General features: G+C 41.2%; 1 protein-coding gene across 4 annotated transcripts in view; it reads right to left on the bottom strand.

The window, feature by feature from the left end:
- Positions 1-27,771, bottom strand: part of ANO10 (anoctamin 10) — a 228,247-nt gene extending 200,476 nt beyond the window's left edge. For 2 of the 4 annotated variants that reach the window (XM_027522173.1, XM_027522172.1), the window contains exons 1-4: positions 27,447-27,584; positions 15,271-15,424; positions 3,539-3,736; positions 2,301-2,435 (exon numbers count right to left, since the gene is read on the bottom strand). In XM_027522173.1, coding sequence (XP_027377974.1) covers positions 2,301-2,435; positions 3,539-3,736; positions 15,271-15,409 — 472 coding nt within the window. In that variant the 5' untranslated portion in view covers positions 15,410-15,424; positions 27,447-27,584. Of the gene's footprint in view, positions 1-2,300; positions 2,436-3,538; positions 3,737-15,270; positions 15,425-27,446 lie in introns of all 4 variants that reach the window. The other 2 variants (XM_027522171.1, XM_027522170.1) reach the window with 2 other exon arrangements.

The following is a 27,771-nucleotide window of genomic DNA, read 5'->3' as shown; positions in this document are numbered from 1 at the left end:
TTACAGGAGTACCAGGGCGACTGAATGAGTGAAGAATAGTTTTTGACAAATGGGTGGTAGGAAAACTGCATATCCACATGCCAAAGACTGAAGGTGCTTAACACCATACACAAAAATTAACTCAAAATGGATTAAAAACCTAAACATAAAATCCAAAACTATTAAGTTCCTAACATAAAACACAGAGAATAAGCTTTAGGACGGTGTCTTTGGCGATAATTTCTTAGATATGAACCAAAGGTACAGGAAAATGTTAAAATTTTGTGCATCAAAACAGAGTATCACCAAAGTAAAAACTGGCAGCCCACAGAATGGGAGAAAACATCTGGGGAAAAACATTTGCATAGCATATATCTCATAAGGGATTAATATCCAGAATACATAGAGAATGCCTAAAACTCAACAATCACAACAAAAACTTGATTCAAAAATAGGCAAAGGACATACACAGACATTTCTCCAAAGACATTTACTCAGTATCAACAGTCACTAGGTAAGTGCAAGTCAAAAACTGCAATGAGATAGCACCTCATACCTGTTAGGATGGCTACTATCAAAGTATCAGAACATAATAACTGTGGGCAAGGAAGTGAAGAAACTGCAATGCTGTACACTGCTGGCGGGAATCTGAAATGGTACAGTCCCTGTGGAAAACAGGATGCAAGTACTTCAGAAAAATTAAAAATAGAATTACCATATGATCCAGGAAGTCCATTTCTTGTTATATACCAAAAAGAATTGAAAGCAGGATCTCAAAGAAATATGTGCATACCCATGGTCATTACATCATTACTCACAATAACCAAAAAGCAGAGGCAACCCAAGCAGCCACTGATGAAGGAATGAATAAACAATATGCAGTACCTACATACAGTGGAACACTGGGTAGTCTTAAGTAGAAGGGAATTCTGACATCTGCTACAACAAAGATAAACCTGGAGGACATTACACCAAGTGAAATATGCCAGTCACAAAAAGAGAAACACTGTGTGATTTCACTTATTTGAGATACATAGAACAGTCAAAACCACCAAGACAGAAGTAAAATGGCGGTTGCCAGGTCTTAGAGCAAGACAAGGTGGGAGAGTGATTATTTAACGGATACAGAGTGTCAGTTTCACAAGATGGAAAGAACTGTGGAGATGGACGGTGTTGATGGCTGTAAAACATTATGAATGTATTTAATACCAGTGAACTGTACATTTAAAAGTTTTGGAAATGGTAAATTTTATGTTATATGTACTTCACATTAAAAAAAGAGAGAGAAACTTAAGAGATAATAACAACAACAACAACAAAAAGAGTGATCTATGATTGGATCTTGGTTTAAACAAACTATCTGGTGACAAGTGAGTAAGTCTGAATATGGACTGACTCGGGCACCCGTCCTCCTGGATGACACTGACTGTTACAAGGAAAGGAGACTGGGGACACAGAAACTGGTATGTTTAAAGAATTTCTTAGGCAGCAAAAATGTTCTGGGCCTTGCTATTATCTGGGTTTCAGGAAAATTTGGAATTACATGTCATAAATACTTTCAGTCTACAAACTGATATTTTCATTCAAACGGAATTATACAAAATCAGAAAGTTACAAACTGCTAGTTTGCATTCAGGTATGATGTCCCACTGTGACTCTTAAGTCTTTCTATGTTTGTATCTGTTCATACCCAGTGAGATGAGAGGAGATGGAAAGAAGGCTCCAGGAAAAGACCATGTGTCTAGTTTTTATTCCTCTACAGATTTTCATTACACTATAATGCTGGGCATACGGTAAACTTGGCTAATTTTAACTGAGTAATATGCAAATGCATTCACACTGAATTTTAAGCTTACTGAATGCTGTGAACCTTGATAAAGAAGAAGTTGAGAACCATAAAGAACAAATAAGTTGATCTAAAGCTACAACATCATGAAGGTCTAAAGGCAAAATATATAATGGTGAAAAAATAAATTATTGTAAAGTTGTGTAAGTTTTTCAGTAAGGGTGGAAAAAGTCATTATAATTTGTTATTTACTAAGCAAAATACAATTGCATTATGGAGGAGCCTGGTAGGCTATAGTCCATGGGGTCGCTAAGAGTCGGACACGACTGAGCGACTTCCCTTTCACTTTTCACTTTCATGCATTGGAGAAGGAAATGGCAACCCACTCCAGTGTTCTTGCCTAGAGAATCCCAAGGATGGGGGAGCCCTGTGGGCTTCCGTCTCGGGGTCGCACAGAGTCGGACACAACTGAAGCCACTTAGCAGCAGCAGCAGCAGAATGTATATTCATGAAATTAGTTGATACAATGACTCACATAATGATTTTCCTGGGTACAATTTTGCCTGGGGGTAACCAGGGATCATTTTTTCATCTCTGGCTCGAAGATTTTCAAGTTCATGTTTGATAATGAATTGACGTTCTGCCATGCTGAGGAAATCATCATTATCATCTAAAACAAAACAAAAATTCATAGTTATTTTCTCAGTATTAGCCAAAATAAAATCTAAAATATTCAAATACCCTGGGATTATGAAATAATGGTATAGACAATAAGTAATTACCATAAAGAGTAATCCAAGTAATAAAAATTACATAGAAAAGGATATAAGAATAAAAATATTCTAAATGCCTTCACATAATACAGTTCTTCAATCATTATGCTAATGATTATATGGTTCAAACAACCAAATGGTAGACACTTGCTTGCCCTCATTTAACTGAAATGAACAGAAAGTAATATATTCTTTAATTTTAACAATATTTTTATTTAGGAATGGATCTGAAGTTTGCCTACAAGGCAAATTCTCTTCCAAACTCTCAAGCCCAGGCCAATTTCCTTGTGGAATCCAACATCCCTCACATACATGAAGAAGAAAGCCTGATAAGAAAATAGTGTCATTTTTTGACAGGTGAATCCCCTCAAATGTGGTGAATTTCACCTCAATCATTTATTTACCAATATACAAAAATCCAGAGTGACTGAGTCTGAAGAAGTCCAATTGTATCTTCTAACTCTGAAAGACCCTGGAAGGGACCAGTTCTGAAAGCAACCTCCCACTCTGCTTTCACAGCCATCCTGGATTTCACAGTTCTTTCCAGAAATCACTCTCTTCTGAAACCCCCTTTGAGGCCAGAACAGAAGCAGGATAGGGAATTACAGGATATGAAATACTACTGTGCTTCTTACTTATATCAATCTAATGAACATCACCATTCTAAGACTTAGAATTATATAAATAAGTGACATATGTCAGTTTATGTTCATCTATTCCAGAGGTTACAAAGTAAATCTGCAACCCCAAACCTGATCCCACCTGGTTTGATAAATAAAATTTTATTGGTACATAGCCTCATTCATTTGCTTCTTATGGCTGTAGGCTGCTTTTGCTGGACAAAGGTTGTGCTGAATAACTATGACAGATCATAGTGTCCACACAGCCTAAAATATTTACTATCAGGCCCTTTACTGAAAAACTTTGCTGACCCCTGATCTATTCATCAAAGACTTCCTTTTGATAAATTGATTCTGATAGAAACAACCTTGGAACTTACCATCAAAATCTTTGAAGCTGTGTCGGGTTCCATACGTGAAGGCTCTCATGGTGTTATCACTGCACTCTTTTACCAATCCCACTGCTTCTGCCCCCAGCAACAATCGAATCTTGGAGGCACCGACAAGATATAAGTTCTGATTTTCTAGTGTTTCTTTTTCATATTTATTTAACAACGGTCTAAACGACAGCTGAGCACCTTCGGAAACAAAAGATGAGCAGAATCTTAGAAACTGATAAACATAAAAGTTTCAAATATGAAAGCCTTTTAAGTAAGTATTCTGTTTCTAGTTTGGCAGAAGGCAAATAAATTATATTAATGATTTAAATCCATCTCCCAAATAAATAATAAATAAAAGTTAAGTTGGGGAAGGCAGTTCTTTATAGCTTTTTGAAATAAACGTCAAAACTGGAAACTGTAATAAGTGGCTTGTCAGTTACTCAAATTAGAAGTAGATATTAGACAAGAATAAAATATTTGTTAGCTCTAAATATAAAATTGCACTAAGTAAAAACATGAAGCAAAAGGATATAATATAAAAAATACAAAAATTTAAGAAAATTAATTTGAAATAAAATATCCCAATAAAAATGCAATAAATGTAACACAATTATAGAAGATTACAGATTGTGTGAATGTTAAATACTGAATAATAAAGAGTGAAATAATTTTTCAATGATTTTTCCCATAAATATTAATACATTCAATTAGGTTTAAAGCAGATATTGTTACTTGATACTGTATATGTAATTATTTCACTTAAAAGATTGTAGAAAAAGGAATTTTTCCTAATTTTTAATTTCTATCTACATCAGACTTTTTAAGGTATGTTTATATCTTTACTATTTATCCTGTATGAAGTGTTGACAGGAGTTATAAAAATACCAATCAGATGGAACAGGATAATGAGCAGAATTTATATTTTACTTACCCAGGGGGTTAGTAAGGTTAACTTGCTATGGCATTATTATTTAGGTACTTTACAACAGAGGCGTTTAAGGCTTTAATTAAAAAACAAATAAAAGATCTGTTCAATTTAAAGAAAACACAAATGGCTCTTAAACAGAAAATCCTTAATGTCATCCATATTAAGATAAATGCACAACACCACCAATATGTTATTTTTCACTTCTCACACTACAAAAATCAAGTCAGATTGAAAAAATAGATGGTGGGGGTGTTAGCCATGAAAGTGCTCCACTCCACCCAGATCTCCCCTCCAAAGAATTTGCTGTGAGAAGCAGAGCTGACCGATAGCCATCTGCTTGTCCCCCTTTGGCTGCTGCACCCCCACACCTAGGCCATGGGCTGAACCCCCCAGGACAGTGGAATGAAGCCATTGTGCAATGCTGAGCCTGGCTAATATGTTCTCAGAACCATGCTATAGTCTGAGGCTTTTCCTATCCAAGTCTCCTTCCTTCCCTCTCTCCTTTCACAAGCTTCAGACACGCACCAAAGTCAGAAGGCTATCATTGTCTAAGCCTGCTCCTTCCTACTTTATCTTTCTACAGATGATCCTCTCTACAAACCTCCTGTGCATTAAATCCCACTTGGCATCTCTTGCTTGAAAGACCCAAACGACACAGCATGTAGGGAAGGTACTCTTAGACATGGCTAGGGGAACAAAAACTGCTATAACCTTCATGGAGAACCATGAAGAGAACCATGAATGTTGTTCTGAAAAAGAGCACTCTCTCATTGCAATCCCCCACCCGTGAAGCAATGATTTGTTCATGTGATTCCTTTAGGGTTTGTTTTCATGTCACCAGACAACATGCTTTTAGAGCTTTTTTTTTTTAACTTTGGAAAATGAGGATTAAACTCTCTTTCCAACCCACCTCCCTCATTTCTACCCACCATTCTCACAGTATCATTATATCATCCTTTTCATTCCATCAACAGTACTTTCATTATTATGGCTACATACATTATAGTTGAGCCTTACAATGTGTTATGATTTTCCTTTCCTACAACTTACCATTTTCCCAAAAGTCGGTATCTAGCTTGTTTCATAATGTGCTTAATATACTTATTGATAATTCAATCCCCCAAGCTAACTGATTAAGTCTTCCCTCAATACACTGTCATGAGAAAGAGTCTGACAACATCTTTTCAGAGATCTTATCTTTACCCTCACACGTTGTTGGCAGCTGGGTGAGTTCAGAATTCTAGACTGAAACCATTTTCCTTCAGAAATGAAGATATTCCTTCACTGCCTTCTAGCTTCCAGTGTTCCTGACCTAGCTTCTTTTTTTGGAAGTCCATAGTGTCTTCCTGTCCCCAGGATTCTGAAACATTCCAATCATATACACCAGTTTCAGCCAGTCTGGGCACTGCATGGGCCCATTCAATCTGAAAAAGCGTACACCAGTCCTGAGTTTTTCTTTGACGATTTCTTCCTCTCCTTTTTCTCTGTTTCCTTTCTAGAACTCCTTTTATTCAGAGGTATATACCTCCTGGACACTTTTAGGGGGTGTTTTCTGTAGTTTTATGAAGTATCTGATGAAGGACTGATGCTAAGGCTGAAGCTCCAATACTCGGGCCACCTGATGTGAAGAGACGATTCACAGGAAAAGACCTTGATGCTGGGAAAGATTGAGGGCAAGAGAAGGGGACGACAGAGGATGAGATGGTTGGATGGCATCACTGACTCGATGGACATGAGTTTGAGCAGACTCAGGGAGATGGTGAAGGACAGGGAAGCGGGGCATGCTGCAGTTCACGGGGTCACTGAGACACAACTTGGCGAATGAACAATGACAACAAAGCGTCTGCTCCACCTCTTTCCCAGGTCCAGCCCCCTTTTTGCCAGAGCTGAGGGTTAAACTTTGGTTTCTTCCATGAAGTCATCCCTTAGCACCCTGAAAAGCATCACCAAGCATCACTTCTTCCTTCCCTTGACTTTCATAGCAAGTACACATACGAGACTCATTTTTAAGTATCATGCGTTATTTTGTAACAGCTTTTTCATTAGCTTTTTGCCTATTCCTTTGACTTCCTGGATCTAGCATTCAGTCTCCTTACCCTGACAGTAATATCTTTGCTGGCAGAGACATGTTTCTGTTCCTCTTAGCATCATAACCAACACACAAAGAATACTCAAAGACAATCATACATTTGACAAATTTATTAAGTACCTACTATGCACCAGGTACTGTACACAGGCACAGAGTTTACAGCTGTGAACAAAATCACTCAGGGTGTTTATGGTCTAAGAGAGACTTACAACCTAACGTTGACTTAAGACCTCCTTTCAAGGGTGGAGGAGCCAAGATGGCAGAGGAGTAGGACGGGGAGAACACTTTCTCCCCCACAAATTCATCAAAAGAGCATTTAAACGTCGAGTAAATTCCACAAAACAACTTCTGAATGCCGGCAGAGGACATCAGGCACCCAGAAAAGCAACCCAACTCTTCGAAAGGAGGTAGGAAAAAACATTAAAGGAAAAAAAAGAGACAAAAGAGGGAGGGACGGAGCTCCATCCCGGGAAGGGAATCTTAAAAAGAGAGAAGTTTCCAAACACCAGGAAACTTTCTCACTGCCGAATCTGTGCCGAGCTTTGGAAGCACAGAGGGCAACATAACAGGGAGGAAAAAATAAATAAACAATTAAAACGCGCAGATTGAGAGCCCTACGGTAACTCCCCCAGCGGAGAAGCAGCGCAGAGGCCTGCATCCGCCATTAGCAAGCAGGGGCTGGGTAGGGAGGCGCGGCGCGGGCTGCATCGCTGAGAGTAAGAATCTGGCTTGAATACCCTGAGCGCTATCTGAGTGAAATAATTTGGGCTGGCAAACCAGACTGTGGGATATCTACCACGCGAAAAGCCAGTCCTAACCTAAGACCGCCAGGCCCACGCACGGAACAAAGGACTGAACAGAGATAGCCGGCTGCAGACCTTCCCCCTCCGGTGACAGGCAGCCAGAGCCGGAAGGGGGCAATCGCAGCCCCAGAGAGACATTATCTATAAAACTGTAAGCAGGCTTCTTTGCTAACTAAAACTTCTTGGGGGTCTGGACGGTCAACATCTGCCTGAGAAGGTGCGCCGGTTTTACACCCAGATAACCGAGTGGCGGGGAGGCGTTAAGTCGCAGCATTGGCGCTCGCCAAACACCTCATCACCTGAGCTGCTCGGACCTGGGAAGAGCACAAAACGCAGGCCCAACTGAGTCTGCGCCTCTGAGGACTACCCGAGTGCCTGAACCTGAGCGGCTTGGACCTGAGAGGTGCAGGCAACCCAGGGCCGGCCTCGGATTGTTCCCAGCGGAACAACCTAGAGCCCCAGCAGTGTGGGCAGGGTGGCTACATGCGCCATGAGCGGGGGCAGACCCAGGGTGGCTGAGGCACTGCGAGCCCACGCCAGTGTTATTTGTTTGCAGCATTCTTCCCTCCCTCCCCACAGCGCAACTGAACAAGTAAGCCTAAAAAAAAAAAAAAAAAAAGTGTCCTCCACCATCCCCTTTGTGTCAGGGCGGAAACCAGATACTGAAGAGACTAGCAAACAGAAGAAGATATAACAGAGGGAAACGCCTTGGAAGCTACAGGCAATAGACCAAAACCCTGTGGTCACTACAGACTACATAGGAAGGGGCCTATAGATCTTGAGAAATATAAGTCTGACCAAGGAACTAGCCAAAAATGAACTGAACCCACAACAACACCAAGAAAGTCCTAGATATATTTTTATTATTTTTACGATCATTCTTTCTTTTTTTTTAATTAAAAAAAATTTTTTTTAAGTCCTCTATTGTTCCTTTAATTTTCACTTTTATAACCTATTACTTTGCAAAAAAAAAAAAAAAAAGACCCTATTTTTTTCTTCTTCAGCAAACTTCATATATATATATTTCATAATTTTTTGACCTTGTTTTTGTTTTTTTTTTCCTTCTTTTCTTTAACATTGTATTTTTGAAATTCCAAACTCTACTCTAGATTTTTAATTTTCGCTTTTTGGTATTTGTTATCAATTTTGTACCTATAGTTTTTTTTTTATATAATTTCTGTGACTTCTTTTTTTCTTCTTCTCTGTTTCTTTCTCTTCTTCTTCTATATAACATTGTATATCTGAATAATATCGATTTTGTACCTGTATTTTCTTTATAATTTTTGTGACATTGTTTGTTTTTGTTTGTTTTCTCTCTTTAATTTTCTTCTTCTTCTTCTTTTTTTTTTTAACATTGTATTTTTGAAATTCCAAACTCTACTCTAGATTTTTAATTTTTGCTTTTTGGTATTAGTTATCAATTTTGTACCTGTACTTTCTTTACAATTTTCGCGACCCTGTTTGTTTTTGTTTGTTCGTTTTCTCTCTCTTTCTTTTCCTTCTTCTTTTCTTTAACATCGTATTTTTGAAATTCCAAACTCTACTCTAGATTTTTAATTTTTGCTTTTATGTATTTGTTACCAATTTTGTACCTTTAAGAACCCAATCTTCAGGACCCATTTTTCACTAGGGAGCAAGAATACTGGCTTGACTGCTCTCTCTCCCTTTAGACTCTCCTTTTTCTCCACCAGGTCGCCTGTGTCTCCTCCCTAACCCCTCTACTCTACCCAACTCTGTGAATTTCTGTGTGTTCCAGACGGTGGAGAATACTTAGGGAACTGATTACTGGCTGGATCTGTCTCCCTCCTTTTCATTCCCCCCTTTTATCCTTCTGGCCACCTCTGTCACCTTCCTCCTCCTTCTCTTCTCTGTATAACTCCGTGAACATCTCTGAGTGGTCCAGTTGTGGAGTGCACATAAGGAAGTGACTACTGGCTAGCCCACTCTCTCCATTATTGATTCACCTCATCTCATTTGGGTCACCTCTAACTCCCTCCTCCCTCTTCTCTTCTCCATGTAACCCTGTGAACCTCTCTGAGTGACCCTCATCGTAGAGAAACTTTTCATCTTTAATGTAGATGTTTTATCAATGGTGCTGTATAGAAGGAGAAGTTTTGAAACTACTGTAAAAATAAGACTGATAACCAGAAGCAGGAGACTTAAGTCCAAACCCTGACTCCAGGGAACTCCTGACTCCAAGGAACATTAATTGACAGGAGCTCATCAAATGCCTCCATACCGACACTGAAACCAAGCACCACACAAGGGCCAATAAGTTCCAGGGCAAGACATACCAAGCAAATTCTCCAGCAACAAAGGAACACAGCCCTGAGTTTCAAGATACAGGCTGCCCAAAGTCACCCCAAAACTATAGACATCTCATAACTCACTACTGGACATTTCATTGCACTCCAGAGAGAAGAAATACAGCTCCACCCACCAGAACACCGACACAAGCTTCCCTAACCAGGAAACCTTGACAAGCCACCTGTACAAACCCACACACAGTGAGGAAACGCCACAATAAAGAGAACTCCACAAACTGCCAGAATACAGAAAGGACACCCCCAACTCAGCAATTTAAACAAGATGAAGAGACAGAGGAATACTCAGCAGATAAGGGAACAGGATAAATGCCCACCAAACCAAACAAAAGAGGAAGAGATAGGGAATCTACCTGATAAAGAATTCCGAACAATGATAGTGAAATTGATCCAAAATCTTGAAACTAAAATGGAATCACAGATAAATAGCCTGGAGACAAGGATTGAGAAGATGCAAGAAAGGTTTAACAAGGACCTAGAAGAAATAAAAAAGAGTCAATATATAATGAATAATGCAATAAATGAAATTAAAAACACTCTGGAGGCAACAAATAGTAGAATAACAGAGGCAGAAGATAGGATTAGTGAATTAGAAATAGAATGGTAGAAATAAATGAATCAGAGAGGATAAAAGAAAAACGAATTAAAAGAAATGAGGACAATCTCAGAGACCTCCAGGACAATATTAAACGCTACAACATTTGAATAATAGGGGTTCCAGAAGAAGAAGACAAAAAGAAAGACCATGAGAAAATACTTGAGGAGATAATAGTGGAAAACTTCCCTAAAATGGGGAAGGAAATAATCACCCAAGTCCAAGAAACCCAGAGAGTCCCAAACAGGATAAACCCAAGGAGAAACACCCCAAGACACATATTAATCAAATTAACAAAGATCAAACACAAAGAACAAATATTAAAAGCAGCAAGGGAAAAACAACAAATAACACACAAGGGAATTCCCATAAGGATAACAGCTGATCTTTTAATAGAAACTCTTCAAGCCAGGAGGGAATGGCAAGACATACTTAAAATGACGAAAGAAAATAACCTACAGCCCAGATTATTGTATCCAGCAAGGATCTCATTCAAGTATGAAGGAGAAATCAAAACCCTTTCAGACAAGCAAAAGCTGAGAGAATTCTGCACCACCAAACCAGCTCTCCAACAAATACTAAAGGATATTCTCTAGACAGGAAACACAAAAACAGTGTATAAACTCGAACCCAAAACAATAAAGTAAATGGCAACGGGATCATACTTATCAGTAATTACCTTAAACGTAAATGGGTTGAATGCCCCAACCAAAAGACAAAGACTGGCTGAATGGATACAAAAACAAGACCCCTACATATGTTGTCTACAAGAGACCCACCTCAAAACAGGGGACACGTACAGACTGAAAGTGAAGGGCTGGAAAAAGATTTTCCATGCAAATAGGGACCAAAAGAAAGCAGGAGTAGCAATACTCATATCAGATAAAATAGACTTTAAAACAAAGGCTGTGAAAAGAGACAAAGAAGGTCACTACATAATGATCAAAGGATCAATCCAAGAAGAAGATATAACAATTATAAATATATATGCACCCAACACGGGAGCACCACAGTACGTAAGACAAATGCTAACAAGTATGAAAGGAGAAATTAACAATAACACAATAATAGTGGGAGACTTTAATACCCCACTTACACCTATGGATAGATCAACTAAACAGAAAATTAACAAGGAAACACAAACTTTAAACGATACAATAGACCAGTTAGACCTAATTGATATCTATAGGACATTTCATCCCAAAACAATGAATTTCACATTTTTCTCAAGCGCACATGGAACCTTCTCCAGGATAGATCACATCCTGGGCCATAAAGCTAGCCTTGGTAAATTCAAAAAAATAGAAATCATCCCAAGCATTTTTTCTGACAACAATGCAGTAAGATTAGATCTCAATTACAGGAGAAAAACTATTAAAAATTCCAACATATGGAGGCTGAACAACACGCTGCTGAATAACCAACAAATCACAGAAGAAATCAAAAAAGAAATCAAAATTTGCATAGAAACTAATGAAAATGAAAACACAACAACCCAAAACCTGTGGGACACGGTAAAAGCAGTCCTAAGGGGTAAGTTCATAGCAATACAGGCACACCTCAAGAAACAAGAAAAAAGTCAAATAAATAACCTAACTCTACACCTAAAGCAACTAGAAAAGGAAGAAATGAAGAGCCCCAGGGTTAGTAGAAGGAAAGAAATCTTAAAAATTAGAGCAGAAATAAATGCAAAAGAAACAAAAGAGACCATAGCAAAAATCAACAAAACCAAAAGCTGGTTCTTTGAAAGGATAAATAAAATTGACAAACCATTAGCCAGACTCATCAAGAAACAAAGGGAGAAAAATCAAATCAACAAAATTAGAAACGAAAATGGAGAGATCACAACAGACAACACAGAAATACAAAGGATCATAAGAGACTACTATCAACAATTATATGCCAATAAAATGGACAACGTGGAAGAAATGGACAAATTCTTACAAAAGTACAACTTTCCAAAACTCGACCAGGAAGAAATAGAAAATCTTAACAGACCCATCACAAGCATGGAAATTGAAACTGTAATCAAAAATCTTCCAGCAAACAAAAGCCCCGGTCCAGACGGCTTCACAGCTGAATTCTACCAAAAATTTAGAGAAGAGCTGACACCTATCCTGCTCAAACTCTTCCAGAAAATTGCAGAGGAAGGTAAACTTCCAAACTCATTCTATGAGGCCACCATCACCCTAATACCAAAACCTGACAAAGATGCCACAAAAAAAGAAAACTACAGGCCAATATCACTGATGAACATAGATGCAAAAATCCTTAACAAAATTCTAGCAATCAGAATCCAACAACACATTAAAAAGATCATACACCATGATCAAGTGGGCTTTATCCCAGGGATGCAAGGATTCTTCAATATCCGCAAATCAATCAATGTAATACACCACATTAACAAATTGAAAAATAAAAACCATATGATTATCTCAATAGATGCAGAGAAAGCCTTTGACAAAATTAAACATCCATTTATGATAAAAACTCTCCAGAAAGCAGGAATAGAAGGAACATACCTCAACATAATAAAAGCTATATATGACAAACCCACAGCAAACATTATCCTCAATGGTGAAAAATTGAAAGCATTTCCTCTAAAGTCAGGAACAAGACAAGGGTGCCCACTTTCACCATTACTATTCAACATAGTTTTGGAAGTTTTGGCCACAGCAATCAGAGCAGAAAAAGAAATAAAAGGAATCCAAATTGGAAAAGAAGAAGTAAAACTCTCACTATTTGCAGATGACATGATCCTCTACATAGAAAACCCTAAAGACTCCACCAGAAAATTACTAGAACTAATCAATGACTATAGTAAAGTTGCAGGATATAAAATCAACACACAGAAATCCCTTGCGTTCCTATACACTAATAATGAGAAAACAGAGAGAGAAATTAAGGAAACAATTCCATTCACCATTGCAACGGAAAGAATAAAATACTTAGGAATATATCTACCTAAAGAAACTAAAGACCTATATATAGAAAACTATGAAACACTGGTGAAAGAAATCAAAGAGGACACTAATAGATGGAGAAATATACCATGTTCATGGATTGGAAGAATCAATATAGTGAAAATGAGTATACTACCCAAAGCAAATTATAGATTCAATGCAATCCCTATCAAGCTACCAATGGTATTCTTCACAGAGCTAGAACAAATAATTTCACAATTTGTATGGAAATACAAAAGACCTCGAATAGCCAAAGCGATCTTGAGAAAGAAGAATGGAACTGGAGGAATCAACCTACCTGACTTCAGGCTCTACTACAAAGCCACAGTTATCAAGACAGTATGGTACTGGCACAAAGACAGAAATATTGATCAATGGAATAAAATAGAAAGCCCAGAGATAAATCCACGCACATATGGACACCTTATCTTTGACAAAGGAGGCAAGAATATACAATGGATTAAAGACAATCTCTTTAACAAGTGGTGCTGGGAAATCTGGTCAACCACTTGTAAAAGAATGAAACTAGACCACTTTCTAACACCATACACAAAAATAAATTCAAAATGGATTAAAGATCTAAACGTAAGACCAGAAACTATAAAACTCCTAGAGGAGAACATAGGCAAAACACTCTCTGACATACATCACAGCAGGATCCTCTATGACCCACCTCCCAGAATATTGGAAACAAAAGCAAAAATAAACAAATGGGACCTAATTAACCTTAAAAGCTTCTGCACATCAAAGGAAACTATTAGCAAGGTGAAAAGGCAGCCTTCAGAATGGGAGAAAATAATAGCAAATGAAGCAACTGACAAACAACTGATCTCAAAAATATACAAGCAACTCCTACAGCTCAACTCCAGAAAAATAAATGACCCAATCAAAAAATGGGCCAAAGAACTAAATAGACATTTCTCCAAAGAAGACATACAGATGGCTAACAAACACATGAAAAGATGCTCAACATCACTCATTATCAGAGAAATGCAAATCAAAACCACTATGAGGTACCATTTCACGCCAGTCAGAATGGCTGCGATCCAAAAGTCTACAAGCAATAAATGCTGGAGAGGGTGCGGAGAAAAGGGAACCCTCTTACACTGTTGGTGGGAATGCAAACTAGTACAGCCACTATGGAGAACAGTGTGGAGATTCCTTAAAAAACTGGAAATAGAACTGCCTTATGATCCAGCAATCCCACTGCTGGGCATACACACTGAGGAAACCAGAAGGGAAAGAGACACGTGTACCCCAATGTTCATCGCAGCACTGTTTATAATAGCCAGGACATGGAAGCAACCTAGATGTCCATCAGCAGATGAATGGATAAGAAAGCGGTGGTACATATACACAATGGAGTATTACTCAGCCATTAAAAAGAATACATTTGAATCAGTTCTAATGAGATGGATGAAACTGGAGCCTATTATACAGAGTGAAGTAAGCCAGAAGGAAAAACATAAATACAGTATACTAACGCATATATATGGAATTTAGAAAGATGGTAACAATAACCTGGTGTACGAGACAGCAAAAGAGACACTGATGTATAGAACAGTCTTATGGACTCTGTGGGAGAGGGAGAGGGTGGGAAGATTTGGGAGAGTGACATTGAAACATGTAGAATATCATGTAAGAAACGAGTTGCCAGTCCAGGTTCGATGCGCGATACTGGATGCTTGGGGCTGGTGCACTGGGACGACCCAGAGGGATGGTGTGGGGAGAGAGGAGGGAGGAGGGTTCAGGATGGGGAACACATGTATGCCTGTGGCGGATTCATTTTGATATTTAGCAAAACTAATACAATTATGTAAAGTTTAAAAATAAAATAAAATAAATTAAAAAAAAAAGAATAAAAAAAAAAAAAAAAAGACCTCCTTTCAAGTCCTAGGTATAGAACAAAGAGCAAAGAAATGACCATGAATTTTAAAAATAGATCAACCAGAAAACTGTGAAACACGTTTGTAAATGCAGTTTTATTCAAGTGGGCATGACTAAATCGGAGTAATATTTATTTTGCTCACCTCCATCTTTCTTTTTAGTGATGATTCGGTTTTTCAGCCATTCTTTGGTTTCTTCCTTGACATCCTGAGCAAGTTCTATGACGACCAAAGGCGTGAAAGAACTCTCATGAGTATCCAGAGCAGATAAGGTCACTTTCATCTTTTGACAAACCTGCTGAAAATAAGAAGTAAACATGGGTTCTCACGGAAAAAAACAAATATAGACTATATCTGTATTTTCTCTTAATGAAAATTAACCACAATTCACCACAAGTCTGGCTTCTTAGACAAAAGGAATTTTCCCATGATCCAGATGGGTTACATGCCAGGCTCACCCAATGGTTCACAGCACCTGTGGGGGCCAGGCCCTGTACAAAAACAAGGGAACAACACCCTTGTCTGTAAGCAGATCAGAATATGGTGGAGGGGACATTCAGGTAAGTGATGGCATAACAGTGTAAAAGGTACTCTCACAAGAGAACTAAGAAAGTATTTACAGACGGTGTGACGGACCTGAACAGGACTTAGAAAGTTGAACGAGAGTTTGCCAGGTGGACAATGGATGGCATTCCAGGTAGAGGAAATAGAGTGCCCCCTACAAAATAATGATGAAAAATAGCCAAGAGACTCAGAGAAATAGAAGTGATTAGTTATGGCTGGAGCATGAACTCTGTTTTAGGGGAAGGAGGATGGGAATGGACCGGTACCTAATGATGGCTCCTGACTATTACAAAGCAACTGCGCCTTGTCAACATACAACAGAAGTCACCAATTCATTATGAGCAGGGAGCTGACACACTCCAGTTTCATGTTGCAGTATGCAGTCTATGTCCCCAGCACCAGCTGCCCCTCCCAGTGTCCTTAACTTTCTCAGAGGTATCATCTTTATCTCTGTTACCAAGCCTGAAAATTGTCACAGTCAATCTGGAGACCCACTGATGGTATCAGTCACTAAGGCCTAACGACCTCCCTTTAAAGTGTTTCTCATGTCAATCTCTCTAACTCAGTGATTCTCATCAGGGGCACTTTTCAGACTTTGGACTCCTTTATTCTAACTTTGTACTTAATGGAAGTTTTAATGACTCCAAAGCACAAGTGCAAATCAATTATTGGGTACAATCACAGAAGGTGTGACCAACAATACAGGGCATCTTTCCTTTCTTTGGGGGAACTCACGGTCTTGCAGCAAGCTGATTAAACAGACCAAGACTGGCCTGGACTCATAAGCTTTTGTTTTTCACTAACAGAGCATAAGTTTTGTTTGGGGCAACACAGGCATTATAAATTAATGCTGGATGTAAATTATACTACAAATACACCAGGAATGCTATTTCCAGGTATCAGCCAAATGAGAGTCAGCAGGCTAGACTGCCAAGTCAAAATAGGACTGAGTTCTCACCTTCAAATAGCTAATAATGTGGTAAGGAATTATATAGAATGACAAAAGAGTTAGCAATTAGAGCTATGGGAACTCAGAATACCTCATACACAAAAGTAAATGGTCCAGCAAAGAGGGAAGCATGTTCTATGCAGGGAACAACACGTGTAAAGTCAATGAAGTGAGGGTAAAGTCCTGACCAGAGCAGGGTGATAACCTGTTTGTGAGCTGCAACCATATGGGAAAGTCTGCTGCCATTTACATCTGACTCAACAGTCAGTAAGAAGTCACTGGAGGTTTTTGAGCAGAGGACTATGTGCCAGGGTGATATAAATCCCAACTGGTACATTTAGGCGGCTTTTGTCCTGGTATGCTTTCAATTCCTTTGAACCTCTTAAATTCCTCATAACAAAAAGTTTGGGAAAAGGTTAATCTACCAATAGACTATAGAAGCTTACCATCATCATCTTTTACATGGAAATATCAAATACAACAAACATTAATCATGGGGTGACTATGGGCCAGGTCATGATGGAGTCTAAAGGTACAAAAGTAAATAAGGTCGACATCTTACTTTTGAGAAGCGAGGATACATCAAATCATTCTAACACACAGACTTGGTGCTGGGTTGACCAAAAAGTTCATTTGGGTTTTTCTATTGCAGCTTATGGAAAACGTGAAAGAACTTATTGGCCAATAACCGGAGGGACAGGGGCAAACTGAGGAGGCAAAATGACTTTCTGGGAAGGGAGCCTGAGAACTAGAAAGCCTTCAACTTGGAGAAGATACACAGATGACTCCATGGTTTCTAACCAGGGACATGGGAAGAATGGCTGTATATGAGCAAACAGCAAAGATGGAAGGAATGGTGAGGATAATGTGACAGTAAAGGAAGGGCTCAACAGGACATATGTGCACAGGCATCAAAGGTCAAAGCTTGGCTGCCTTTATGCACTGCCTAATGTAAGTGAAAGAAATGGCAACCCACTCCAGTATTCTTGCCTGGAGAATCCCATGGACAGACTGGCCTGGTAGGCTACAGCCCATGGGGTCACAAGAGTAGGACACAGTGACTAAAGCACCACCAAAGTGAGTGAGAATTATTCACAATCAACAGGTCATAAAACAATCTTTCTGAGAAACTAGAGGCAGGTTTCAGTTCTCAAGAAGCATATGAGCTCTATCTAGAAATTCACAATGAATACTTGTTCCTTTCAGTCTCCAAGCATGACCTTAACCTTAAAAAGATGTCCCATATGTTACAGACAAAATGTCACAATCTCTGATATACAAAGAATTCTTACAAATCAACAACAGGAAAATACAAGAAAAACTGAAATGACAAGTCACAAAGAAGAAATAAAGAGGACAACACACTTGAAAAGATGTTCAAAGTTACTAAGAAAAGAATGCAAAGTAACAATGAGATGTTTTCCCTTTTCAGATTTGTTGAAAGGTGGACAGAACCCAGATGGTCTGGCACAAGAGCAGAAAAGTTGGCATTTTCACATATTGCTGTCAGATGTTAATTCCACCTTCCCATAAAGAACAGCAGCAATCTGAAAAATGGTATTCAATACACCATTCAAGAGAACATTGCCAGTTCTAGGAATTTATGTTGTTGTCCAGTTGTTCAGTCATGTCCGACTCAGATCACTCCAGGCTTCCCTGTCCTTCACTATGTCCGGGAGTTTGCTCAATTTCATGCCCACTGAGTCAATGATGCCATCCAACCATCTCTTCCCCCATGGCCCCCTTCTCCTTTTGCCTTCAATTTTTCCCAGCATCAGGGTCTTTTCCAAAGAGTTGGCTCCTTCACATCAGGTGGCCAAAGTATTGGAGCTTCAGCATCAGTCCTCCTAATGAATATTCAGGAATTTATACCAAAACTATAATAAAAAATGTACACAAAAGAAGTTCATTACAAGTCTTTTTTCTATCTTTCCTATAATTGTCAAACAGGAGAGCGGCTAAATAAAGTCTATTATACAACAGAATCATTAATACCAGGATACAGATCCAACTCCATTAACATGAGAATGTTTTATAACACACTATAAGGTAAAAATGCAGAGTGTGACCCCATTTATGAATATATATAATCCACCATAATTGTAAAATGACAACACTAGCTACTGCATTCAAAGCACTGGGCTATGTTTTTCTTTTTCTTTTTTCTTTTTTGGCTGTGCTGCTCTGCATGCAGGAACCTAAAGCTTCCTGACCAGGAATGAACCCATGGCCCCTACAGTAGAAGCTCAAAGTCCTAAACACTGGATCACCAGGGAATTCCCCAAGACTATACATTTTTTGGCTCAGTCAGTAAAGAATCTGCCTGCAATGTGGGAGACCTGGGTTCGACCTCTGGGTTGGGAGGATCCCCTGAAGGAGGACATGGCAACCCACTCTGGTATTCTTGCCTGAAGAATTCCCATGGACAGAGGAGCCTGGCGAGCTACAGACCATGGGTCACATAGAGTCGGCCACGACTGAGCGACTAAGCACACAAGAGTCTCACACCAACCTCGTGAAGAAGGAATTTCAATGTTTTCACTTTACAGATGAGAAAACTGAGGTGATAGAAGTAAAACAGTCCACATCACAGTTGCAAAGAGGGGAACTGGGCTTCAAAACCAGACAGCCTGATGCCAGAGCTCACAGCCTTAACCACAAGTGTGTATATATACCTACTCATCACATATGACAGACTTGTGTATTATACACACTTGTGTTAGTCACAGGTGGGTATGTGCACTTAATAAAAATTCCATCAATGATTAGGCAGATATATTTTTCCTTGCCATTTCCAGGTAGTAGGATCCATGATAATTTTTATTTTCTTTACATTTTTCTTCCTAATTTGAATTTTAGTGAGCACGTATTTCTTATGATTAGAAACAAATACCTTCTATGTTTATAAAACAGAAGACTCAACTTTTCAATAACAGGTGGAAAATATACACTGCAGTAATGACCAAAACATACTTCTAAAATGACATATGCAATATAATATTTTGCTTTACTCCTAAAATTAAAAACATATTAACTTTGAACACAAGAAGTTGCCAAGCTTCAAAAGATTCTTTTGTTTAGTTTTGGGTAAAAGCATATAACGGAGAAGGCAATGGCACCCCACTCCAGTACTCTTGCCTGGAAAATCCCATGGATGGAGGAGCCTGGAAGGCTGCAGTCCATGGGGTCACTGAGGGTCGGACACGACTGAGCGACTTCACTTTCAGTTTTCACTTTCATGCATTGGCGAAGGAAATGGCAACCCACTCCAGTGTTCTTGCCTGGAGAATCCCAGGGATGGGGGAGCCTGGTGGGCTGCTGTCTATGGGGCTGCATAGAGTTGGACACGACTGAAATTACTCAGCAGCAGCAAAAGCATATAAACTGAAAGAACTTGTTACCTATTCAGGAGACTGGCAAAACCACTGCAGAAGCTGGACTAGGATAGAATTTTTAGAGCAAAAGGAGCCTTAGGGATCAACTGGTTCCAAGACCACACACTATTTCACGTTAATAAAACCTGAAGTTACACATGCCAAGAGGCGCAACTCCACGTCCAAGGAGCAGTGGCTGCGCAGGCACAGGACGGCCAAGATGAGCTACTCCGTGTTCAAGGTCAGGAGGGGTGGCTGTGAGGAGATACCCCTTGTCCAAGGTAAGGAGCAGTGGCTGCGCTTTGCTGGAGCAGCCCTGAAGAGATACCCCACGTCCAAGTTAAGAGAAACCCAAGTAAGACAGGTATTGCGAGAGGCATTAGAGAGCAGACACACAAACCATACTCACAGAAAACTAGTCAATCTAATCACATGGACCACAGCCTTGTCTAGCTCAATGAAACTAAGCCATGCACAGTATGAAAGGGCAAAATGATAGGATACTGAGAGGAACTCCCCAGGTCAGTAGAGGCCCAATATGGAGATCAGTGGAGAAATAACTCCAGAAAGAATGAAGGGATGGAGCCAAAGCAAAAACAATACCCAGCTGTGGATGTGACTGGTGATGGAAGAAAGGTCCGATGCTGTAAAGAGCAATATTGCATAGGAACCTGGAATGTCAGGTCCATGAATCAAGGCAAATTGGAAGTGGTCAAACAGGAGACGGCAAGAGTGAATGTCGACATTCTAGGAATCAGCGAACTGAAATGGACTGGAATGGGTGAATTTAACTCAGATGACCATTATATCTACTACTGTGGGAAGGAATCCCTTAGAAGAAATGGAGTAGCCATCACGGTCAACAAAAGAGTCCGAAATGCAGTGCTTGGATGCAATCTCAAAAACGACAGAATGATCTCTGTTCGTTTCCAAGGCAAACCATTCAATATCACAGTAATCCAAGTCTATGCCCCAACCAGTAACACTGAAGAAGCTGAAGTTGAATGGTTCTATGAAGACCTACAAGATCTTTTAGAACTAACACCCCAAAAAGATGTCCTTTTCTTTACAGAGGACTGGAATGCAAAAGTAGGAAGTCAAGAAACATCTGGAGTAACAGGCAAATTCGGCCTTGGGATATAGAATGAAACAGGGCAAAGGCTAATAGAGTTTTGCCAAGAGAACGCACTGGTCATAGCAAACGCCCTCTTCCAACAACCCAAGAGAAGACTCTACACATGGATATCACCAGATGGTCAACACCGAAATCAGACTGATTATATTCTTTGCAGCCAAAGATGGAGAAGGTCTATACAGTCAGCAAAAACGAGACTGGGAGCTGATTGTAGCTCAGATCATGAACTGCTTATTGCCAAATTTAGACTCAAATTGAAGAAAGTAGGGAAAACCACTAGACCATTCAGGTATGACCTAAATTAAATTCCTTATGATTATACAGTGGAAGTGAGAAATAGATTTAAGGGACTAGATCTGATAGATAGAGTGCCTGATGAACTATGCAATGAGGTTCGTGACATTGTACAGGAGACAGGGATCAAGACCATCCCCATGGAAAAGAATGCAAAAAAGCAAGATGGCTGTCTGGGGAGGCCTTACAAATAGCTGTGAAAAGAAGAGAAGCAAAAAGCAAAGGAGAAAAGGAAAGATATAAGCATCTGAACGCAGAGTTCCAAAGAATAGCAAGAAGAGATAAGAAAGCCTTCCTCAGTGATCAATGCAAAGAAATAGAGGAAAACAACAGAATGGGAAAGACTAGAGATCTCTTCAAGAAAATCAGAGATACCAAGGGAACATTTCATGCAAAGATGGGCTCAATAAAGGACAGAAATGGTTTGGACCTAACAGAAGCAGAAAATATTAAGAAGAGGTGGCAAGAATACACAGAAGAATTGTACAAAAAAGATCTTCACAACCAAGACAATCATGACGGTGTGATCACTCACCTAGAGCCAGACATCCTGGAATGTGAAGTCAAGTGGGCCTTAGAAAGCATCACTATGAACAAAGCTAGTGGAGGTGATGGAATTCCAGTTGAGCTATTTCAAATCCTGTAAGATGATGCTGTGAAAGTGCTGCACTCAATATGCCAGCAAATTTGGAAAACTCAGCAGTGGCCACAGGACTGAAAAGGTCAGTTTTCATTCCAATCCCAAAGAAAGGCAATGCCAAAGAATGCTCAAACTACCGCACAATTGCACTCATCTCACACGCTAGTAAAGTAATGCTCAAAATTCTCCAAGCCAGGCTTCAGCAATATGTGAACCGTGAACTTCCAGATGTTCAAGCTGGTTTTAGAAAAGGCAGAGGAACCACAGATCAAACTGCCAATATCTGCTGGATCATCGAAAAAGCAAGAGAGTTCCAGAAAAACATCTATTTCTGCTTTATTGACTATGCCAAAGCCTTTGACTGTGTGGATCACAATAAACTGTGGAAAATTCTGAAAGAGATGGGAATACCAGACTACCTGACCTGCCTCTTGAGAAACCTATATGCAGGTCAGGAAGCAACAGTTAGAACTGGACATGGAACAACAGACTGGTTCCAAATAGGAAAAGGAGTACGTCAAGGCTGTATATTGCCACCCTGCTTATTTAACTTATATGCAGAGTACATCATGAGAAACACTGGGCTGGAAGAAGCACAAGCTGGAATCAAGATTGCAGGGAGAAGTATCAATAACCTCAGATATGCAGATGACACCACCCTTATGGCAGAAAGTGAAGAGGAACTCAAAAGCCTCTTGATGAAAGTGAAAGAGGAGAGTGAAGAAGTTGGCTTAAAGCTCAACATTCAGAAAACGAAGATCATGGCATCTGGTTCCATCACTTCATGGGAAATAGATGGGGAAACAGTGGAAACAGTGTCAGACTTTATATTTTGGAGCTCCAAAATCACTGCAGATGGTGATCACAGCCATGAAATTAAAAGACGCTTACTCCCTGGAAGGAAGTTATGACCCACCTAGATAGCATATTGAAAAGCAGAGACATTACTTTGCCAACAAAGGTCTGTCTAGTCAAGGCTATGGTTTTTCCAGTGGTCATGTATGGATGTGAAAGTTGGACTGTGAAGAAAGCTGGGCGCAGAAGAATTGATGCTTTTGAACTGTGGTGTTGGAGGAGACTCTTGAGAGTCCCTTGGACTGCAAGGAGATCCAACCAGTCCATTCTGAAGGGGATCAGCCCTGGGTGATCTTTGGAAGGAATGATGCTAAAGCTGAAACTCCAGTACTTTGGCCACCTCATGCGAAGAGTTGACTCATTGGAAAAGACTCTGATGCTGGGAGGGATTGGAGGCAGGAGGAGAAGGGGACGACAGAGGATGAGATGGCTGGATGGCATCACCGACTCGATGGACGTGAGTTTGAGTGAACTCCAGGACATGGTGATGGACAGGGAGGCCTTGCGTGCTTCAATTCATGGGGTCGCAAAGAGTCGGACACGACTGAGTGACTGAACTGAACTGACTGAAGTTATACAACCATTGTAGCAGAAAGAGGACTGAAATCCAGCACTCTTTCAATGATACCATGCCGTATGCAAAGAACCTTTTTTCCCCCTTTTTATGAACTTAGCCAATAATATTGGTTTATAGTCTCACCACAGCAGTGGCCGTACCACAGCTGTGTAGCCAGCCGCATGCTTTCGATCATTAAGAGACTCACAGACTAACATAAATGCCAGTGCTGCTTAGGCTCTGCTCTGAGCAGTTCAGTGGAGCTTGGTAAGCTTTGACCCCTCCAAGGCTCCGGTACACAAGATGCTCTTGGAGCATCTTTCAACACTGCTTGTTTTCAGGTGCTTCACACATGTGCCACCCACTGGGCCACAGCGTACCTATGGGCTGGGTGACCTAAGAGGCAGGAACCTCTCTTAAATGACCATGGTCCTGTCCCCGAAGCCCTGTGCCCTCCTTCCCGGGCCCTCTACTCAGGGAATTTCCATCACTGCACAGTATCATGCCTGTGGATGCTCTCTCCTCAGGCAGTCCTGCCCCTCTCTGGGCTCTGCATGCAACATCACTCTTGTGGTTCACTGACCAGTGCAATCCAGGCCTGCTCCAAACCCACCTCTCCACATGGGCGGGCCCAACAGAGGGGATATCAAGTGTAACGTGGTAAAAATAAGAAACCTCACGGCGGCCAGGGCTAAGCCGAGTCCTGCAATCCACTTTCACCAGAGGGTCTTAATTGGAGCTGGCTTCACGTTACAATGCACACTAGACTAGTGTGTGTGTGTGTGTTGTTAGTCACTCAGTTGTGTCTAACTCTTTGAGACCCCACAAACTGTAGCCTGCCAGGCTTCTCTGTCCATGGAATTCTTCAGGCAAGCGTACTGGAGTGGATTGCCATTTCCTTCTCCAGAGGATCTTCCCGACCCAGGGACTGAACCCTGGTTGCCTGCATCGCAGGCAGATTCTTTACCACTTGAGTAGTACGTGGAACCAGAAAACCAGGTGGGGGGACATGGTGGGTTTAAGTGTGGGCATGGCAGAGGGCCTCACAGTTCCTGTTGGGGCCAATCTGAAAACAGGCAATGACTGAACACATAGATTTCCTGGGCACAAGAGAGTAGAATGATTTCTGCTACCATAGCCAGTGTCCCCTTTTATCCAGAAAGTTGGCCAGGCCAGCACCCAGGAATAACTACACGACACAGAGCAGCTAGGTTCCATATACTCTCGGCACAGAGTCAGTAGACAGCCATCCCAAACTCTTTCTCCTTTATCATGTATTGAATTGCACACAGGCTAAAGGAGACCTACAAAGGAACTGGCTCCTGGTTGCTTTTATGTTAGCTACTGGAATCACTTGCCTATTATAAGAGCGACATCCTGACCACATGGTGGCCGAAACGCACATGCGCAAAGAAACTCACCGTGATTCAACCAAGAGGGCGGGGGGTGTTCACATATTTTATCAAGGATCAAAAAAAAGAAGAATAACAACCCCTTACTTCTCTTCTTGAGTTTGGGTAAAGAAGAAAAGTCAATGGAATTATCATTAATTCAAAGAATAATAATAAGTAAATGGACAAGGCTGTCTTTAGGAATCACCTTACGTCAGACTCAAGGAGAAGCTCTGATCAAAATGACAAAATTACTTTCAGTCATAAAGTAGAGCAGGATCATGTCCGTGAAAGAAAACTGAAGGGCTACACTGATCAAGCTGGAAGATGAGAGAGATTTCCTAGGAGAAAGTTGCAATTTTAAAGGCCGGTGGTAGAAGGAAAAGGGACAGGACCCCTCCTAGGGCTCCTGAGGTCTAAGACAACTTAGAGACAGCCTCTAAAACCTCGGCAGGTAGTTAATTATGAGAGCAATTGTGAGACAGTCCCCCTTGAGACCTAGGGCAGCTGCCCCTCAGAGTCACCTAAGATGTGGGCAGATCTGAGAATGGAACTTGAGCACCGCACATCTCCACCCCTTACTAGAGTTCCATACGGACACCCCCAACACAGGGAAGATGCTGAGGCCCATTCCCTGAGGTACATACCTGGGAACCTCCCGGCCTCAGGACTCCACAGAAAGGTGTGGGAGAGTTGAGACATGATGCCATAAAGACGACCTGGTCACAGCTGCCCACACCTGATTACATGCTGCACTCAATAGTCTGTCTACATTTAGCACCCCAGACACTGTCAAGATTTCTGCTTCTTTGGGCTGGAATAATGTCTGAGAACCTAGAGCAACAATGAAACTCCTCCCCAAGCACAAGACCTGGCACACAGCTGAACCGCTCCTAAGTGATAAAAGAATGAATTCACCTGATGAACACACCACCATTTACAAAAATGTTCAGGGAGAATTTTCAATGATCCAGGAAAATTCTAAAAATACAAAAGGAAAAAACCAAAACACAAAGTAAAACAATATGACCCTAATTATGTAATATGTACATTTAGTTATTTAGAATTCCCTGGTAGCTCAGGCGGTAAAGAATCTGCCTGCAGTGCAGGAGACCCGGGTTCAGTTCCTGGGTTGGGAAGATCCCCTGGAGAAGGAAATGGCAACCCACTCAAGTATTCTTGCCTGGAAAATCCAAAAAGCAGAGGAGCCTGGCGGGCTATGGTCCATGGGGTCACAAGAGTCAGACATTACTTAGTGTTGAAACCACCAAACGTTTAGTTATGCAAAAAAAACAAAAATAAAGAAGAATTGCATCAAAATATCAGAGTTGGTGAAATAACATGGAGTTTTAATGTTCATCCCTTATACTTTTCTCTATCTTCTGAGTTTTTTTACAATGAAGAAAAGTTTCACTTAGCTTGTTGATTTGTTTTTTTAAGTGCACACGCTTTCCAATTTACCAGGACTTTTCTTTCCCTTTCCAGTATTTTAGGGTCTTTTCAATTTCATTCTTCATCTGCAGTTCTACAATTTAGCAATATCTGGTCATAACAGATACGATCTACTTTCCACAGTTAATTTACAATTGTCTGTCACACTCACAGAATGGGCTGTTAGAAAACATCTAGTTCTCTAGCTCCATGTAACTTTAAATGGAAAGTAATCACAAAAGAAAGATTTAAATTTTTTTTAAAACCCCACAGGATTCGATTTTTAAACATTAAAACTCTATACACGATTTAAAATATTTTAAATATTTGTGATGTTTTTCAGTCCGAATAAACAACCTCAACTCTGAACTCTGTAAGGGTGGGACCTCCATACACGGTCTGGGTTGCTGGAATAGGGTTTTACAGAGGACAGCGCCCACCAACGCTGGCGCGGCCAGGGCTCCAGGTAAATTAGGAGAAGCACCTGGTCCAGTCACAGCTCTCAGGTGTCCCAGGCACTACCCTTGATTTGCATCTATTATTTAAGCTGCACGATGTGTCCCTGTTGAAAGCCTGGAAACTCGATCACCCCAATGTGAGAAACAGCAGAACTCACAAGCTGGCTGGGGTCACAGGCTTTCCGACTGTCCAAGGAAGCGTGAATCACCGGCCCCCGTGAGCTGGTCCTTCCCCAAAACGCCCTTCACTGGGCTTCGTCGACTTCTTCACCCCGAATCACCTCATTCCCCATAGGTCTGGAACACCTCAAGCCCCCGCATCCTGCCTCCACAAGCCACCGGAGTTCAACCTCACCAGATTTCCTCTATGAACCCTCCACCTCAGACCAACCCTGGCCCTCTGCAGCGTCCAAGCCTGCGAATGCCACTCCCACCTGCACTCCTCCCCGCTCCGCCCCCCGACTCGAAAAATACCCAACCTCGGCGTCCCTCCCGGTCCCATTTCCCCACTCCCAGATTGCCAGCACCGGAAGGTACACCGGGAAGGAAGGGTGGCGGCCAGGAGTCCCTGGAAGCGTCGCGCCGCCACCCGGCAGCCCACACTCAACGACCCGCAGAGACCTGGGCTCTGGCCGCCGAGTGTCAGGGGTCGCCGGCCCCCTACCCCACTCACCCGCCGCCTCAGCGCTCCACGTCTTCGGGGGCGGGCCCGAGAGCCGGCGAGTCCCGGAGGCCTGGCGAGCAACTCTCGGGGCTAGAGGCGGGCTGGGGCCTGCGGGGCGGGCGCCGCTGAGCGCTGCGGGTGGCGGGCGTGGCGGGGCTGAGACGCAATCTCGCGCAGGCGGGGCGGGGCCGCGGTGGGGGTAGGCGGGGCTTGGTGCTGGGGCCTTGCGGTGAGTCACCCCCGGCGGAGAGACGTGGCTGCCCCAGAGAAACGCTAGACGAGCCAAACCCCGCTGTCGCCTGCAATGAGAGCTGAGGCTGCTAAGGAAAAGGGT

The sequence above is a fragment of the Bos indicus x Bos taurus genome, chromosome 22 (assembly GCF_003369695.1).
Source record: "Bos indicus x Bos taurus breed Angus x Brahman F1 hybrid chromosome 22, Bos_hybrid_MaternalHap_v2.0, whole genome shotgun sequence".
Lineage (NCBI taxonomy): Eukaryota > Metazoa > Chordata > Mammalia > Artiodactyla > Bovidae > Bos > Bos indicus x Bos taurus.
This window is presented reverse-complemented; position numbering and strand designations above follow the sequence as displayed.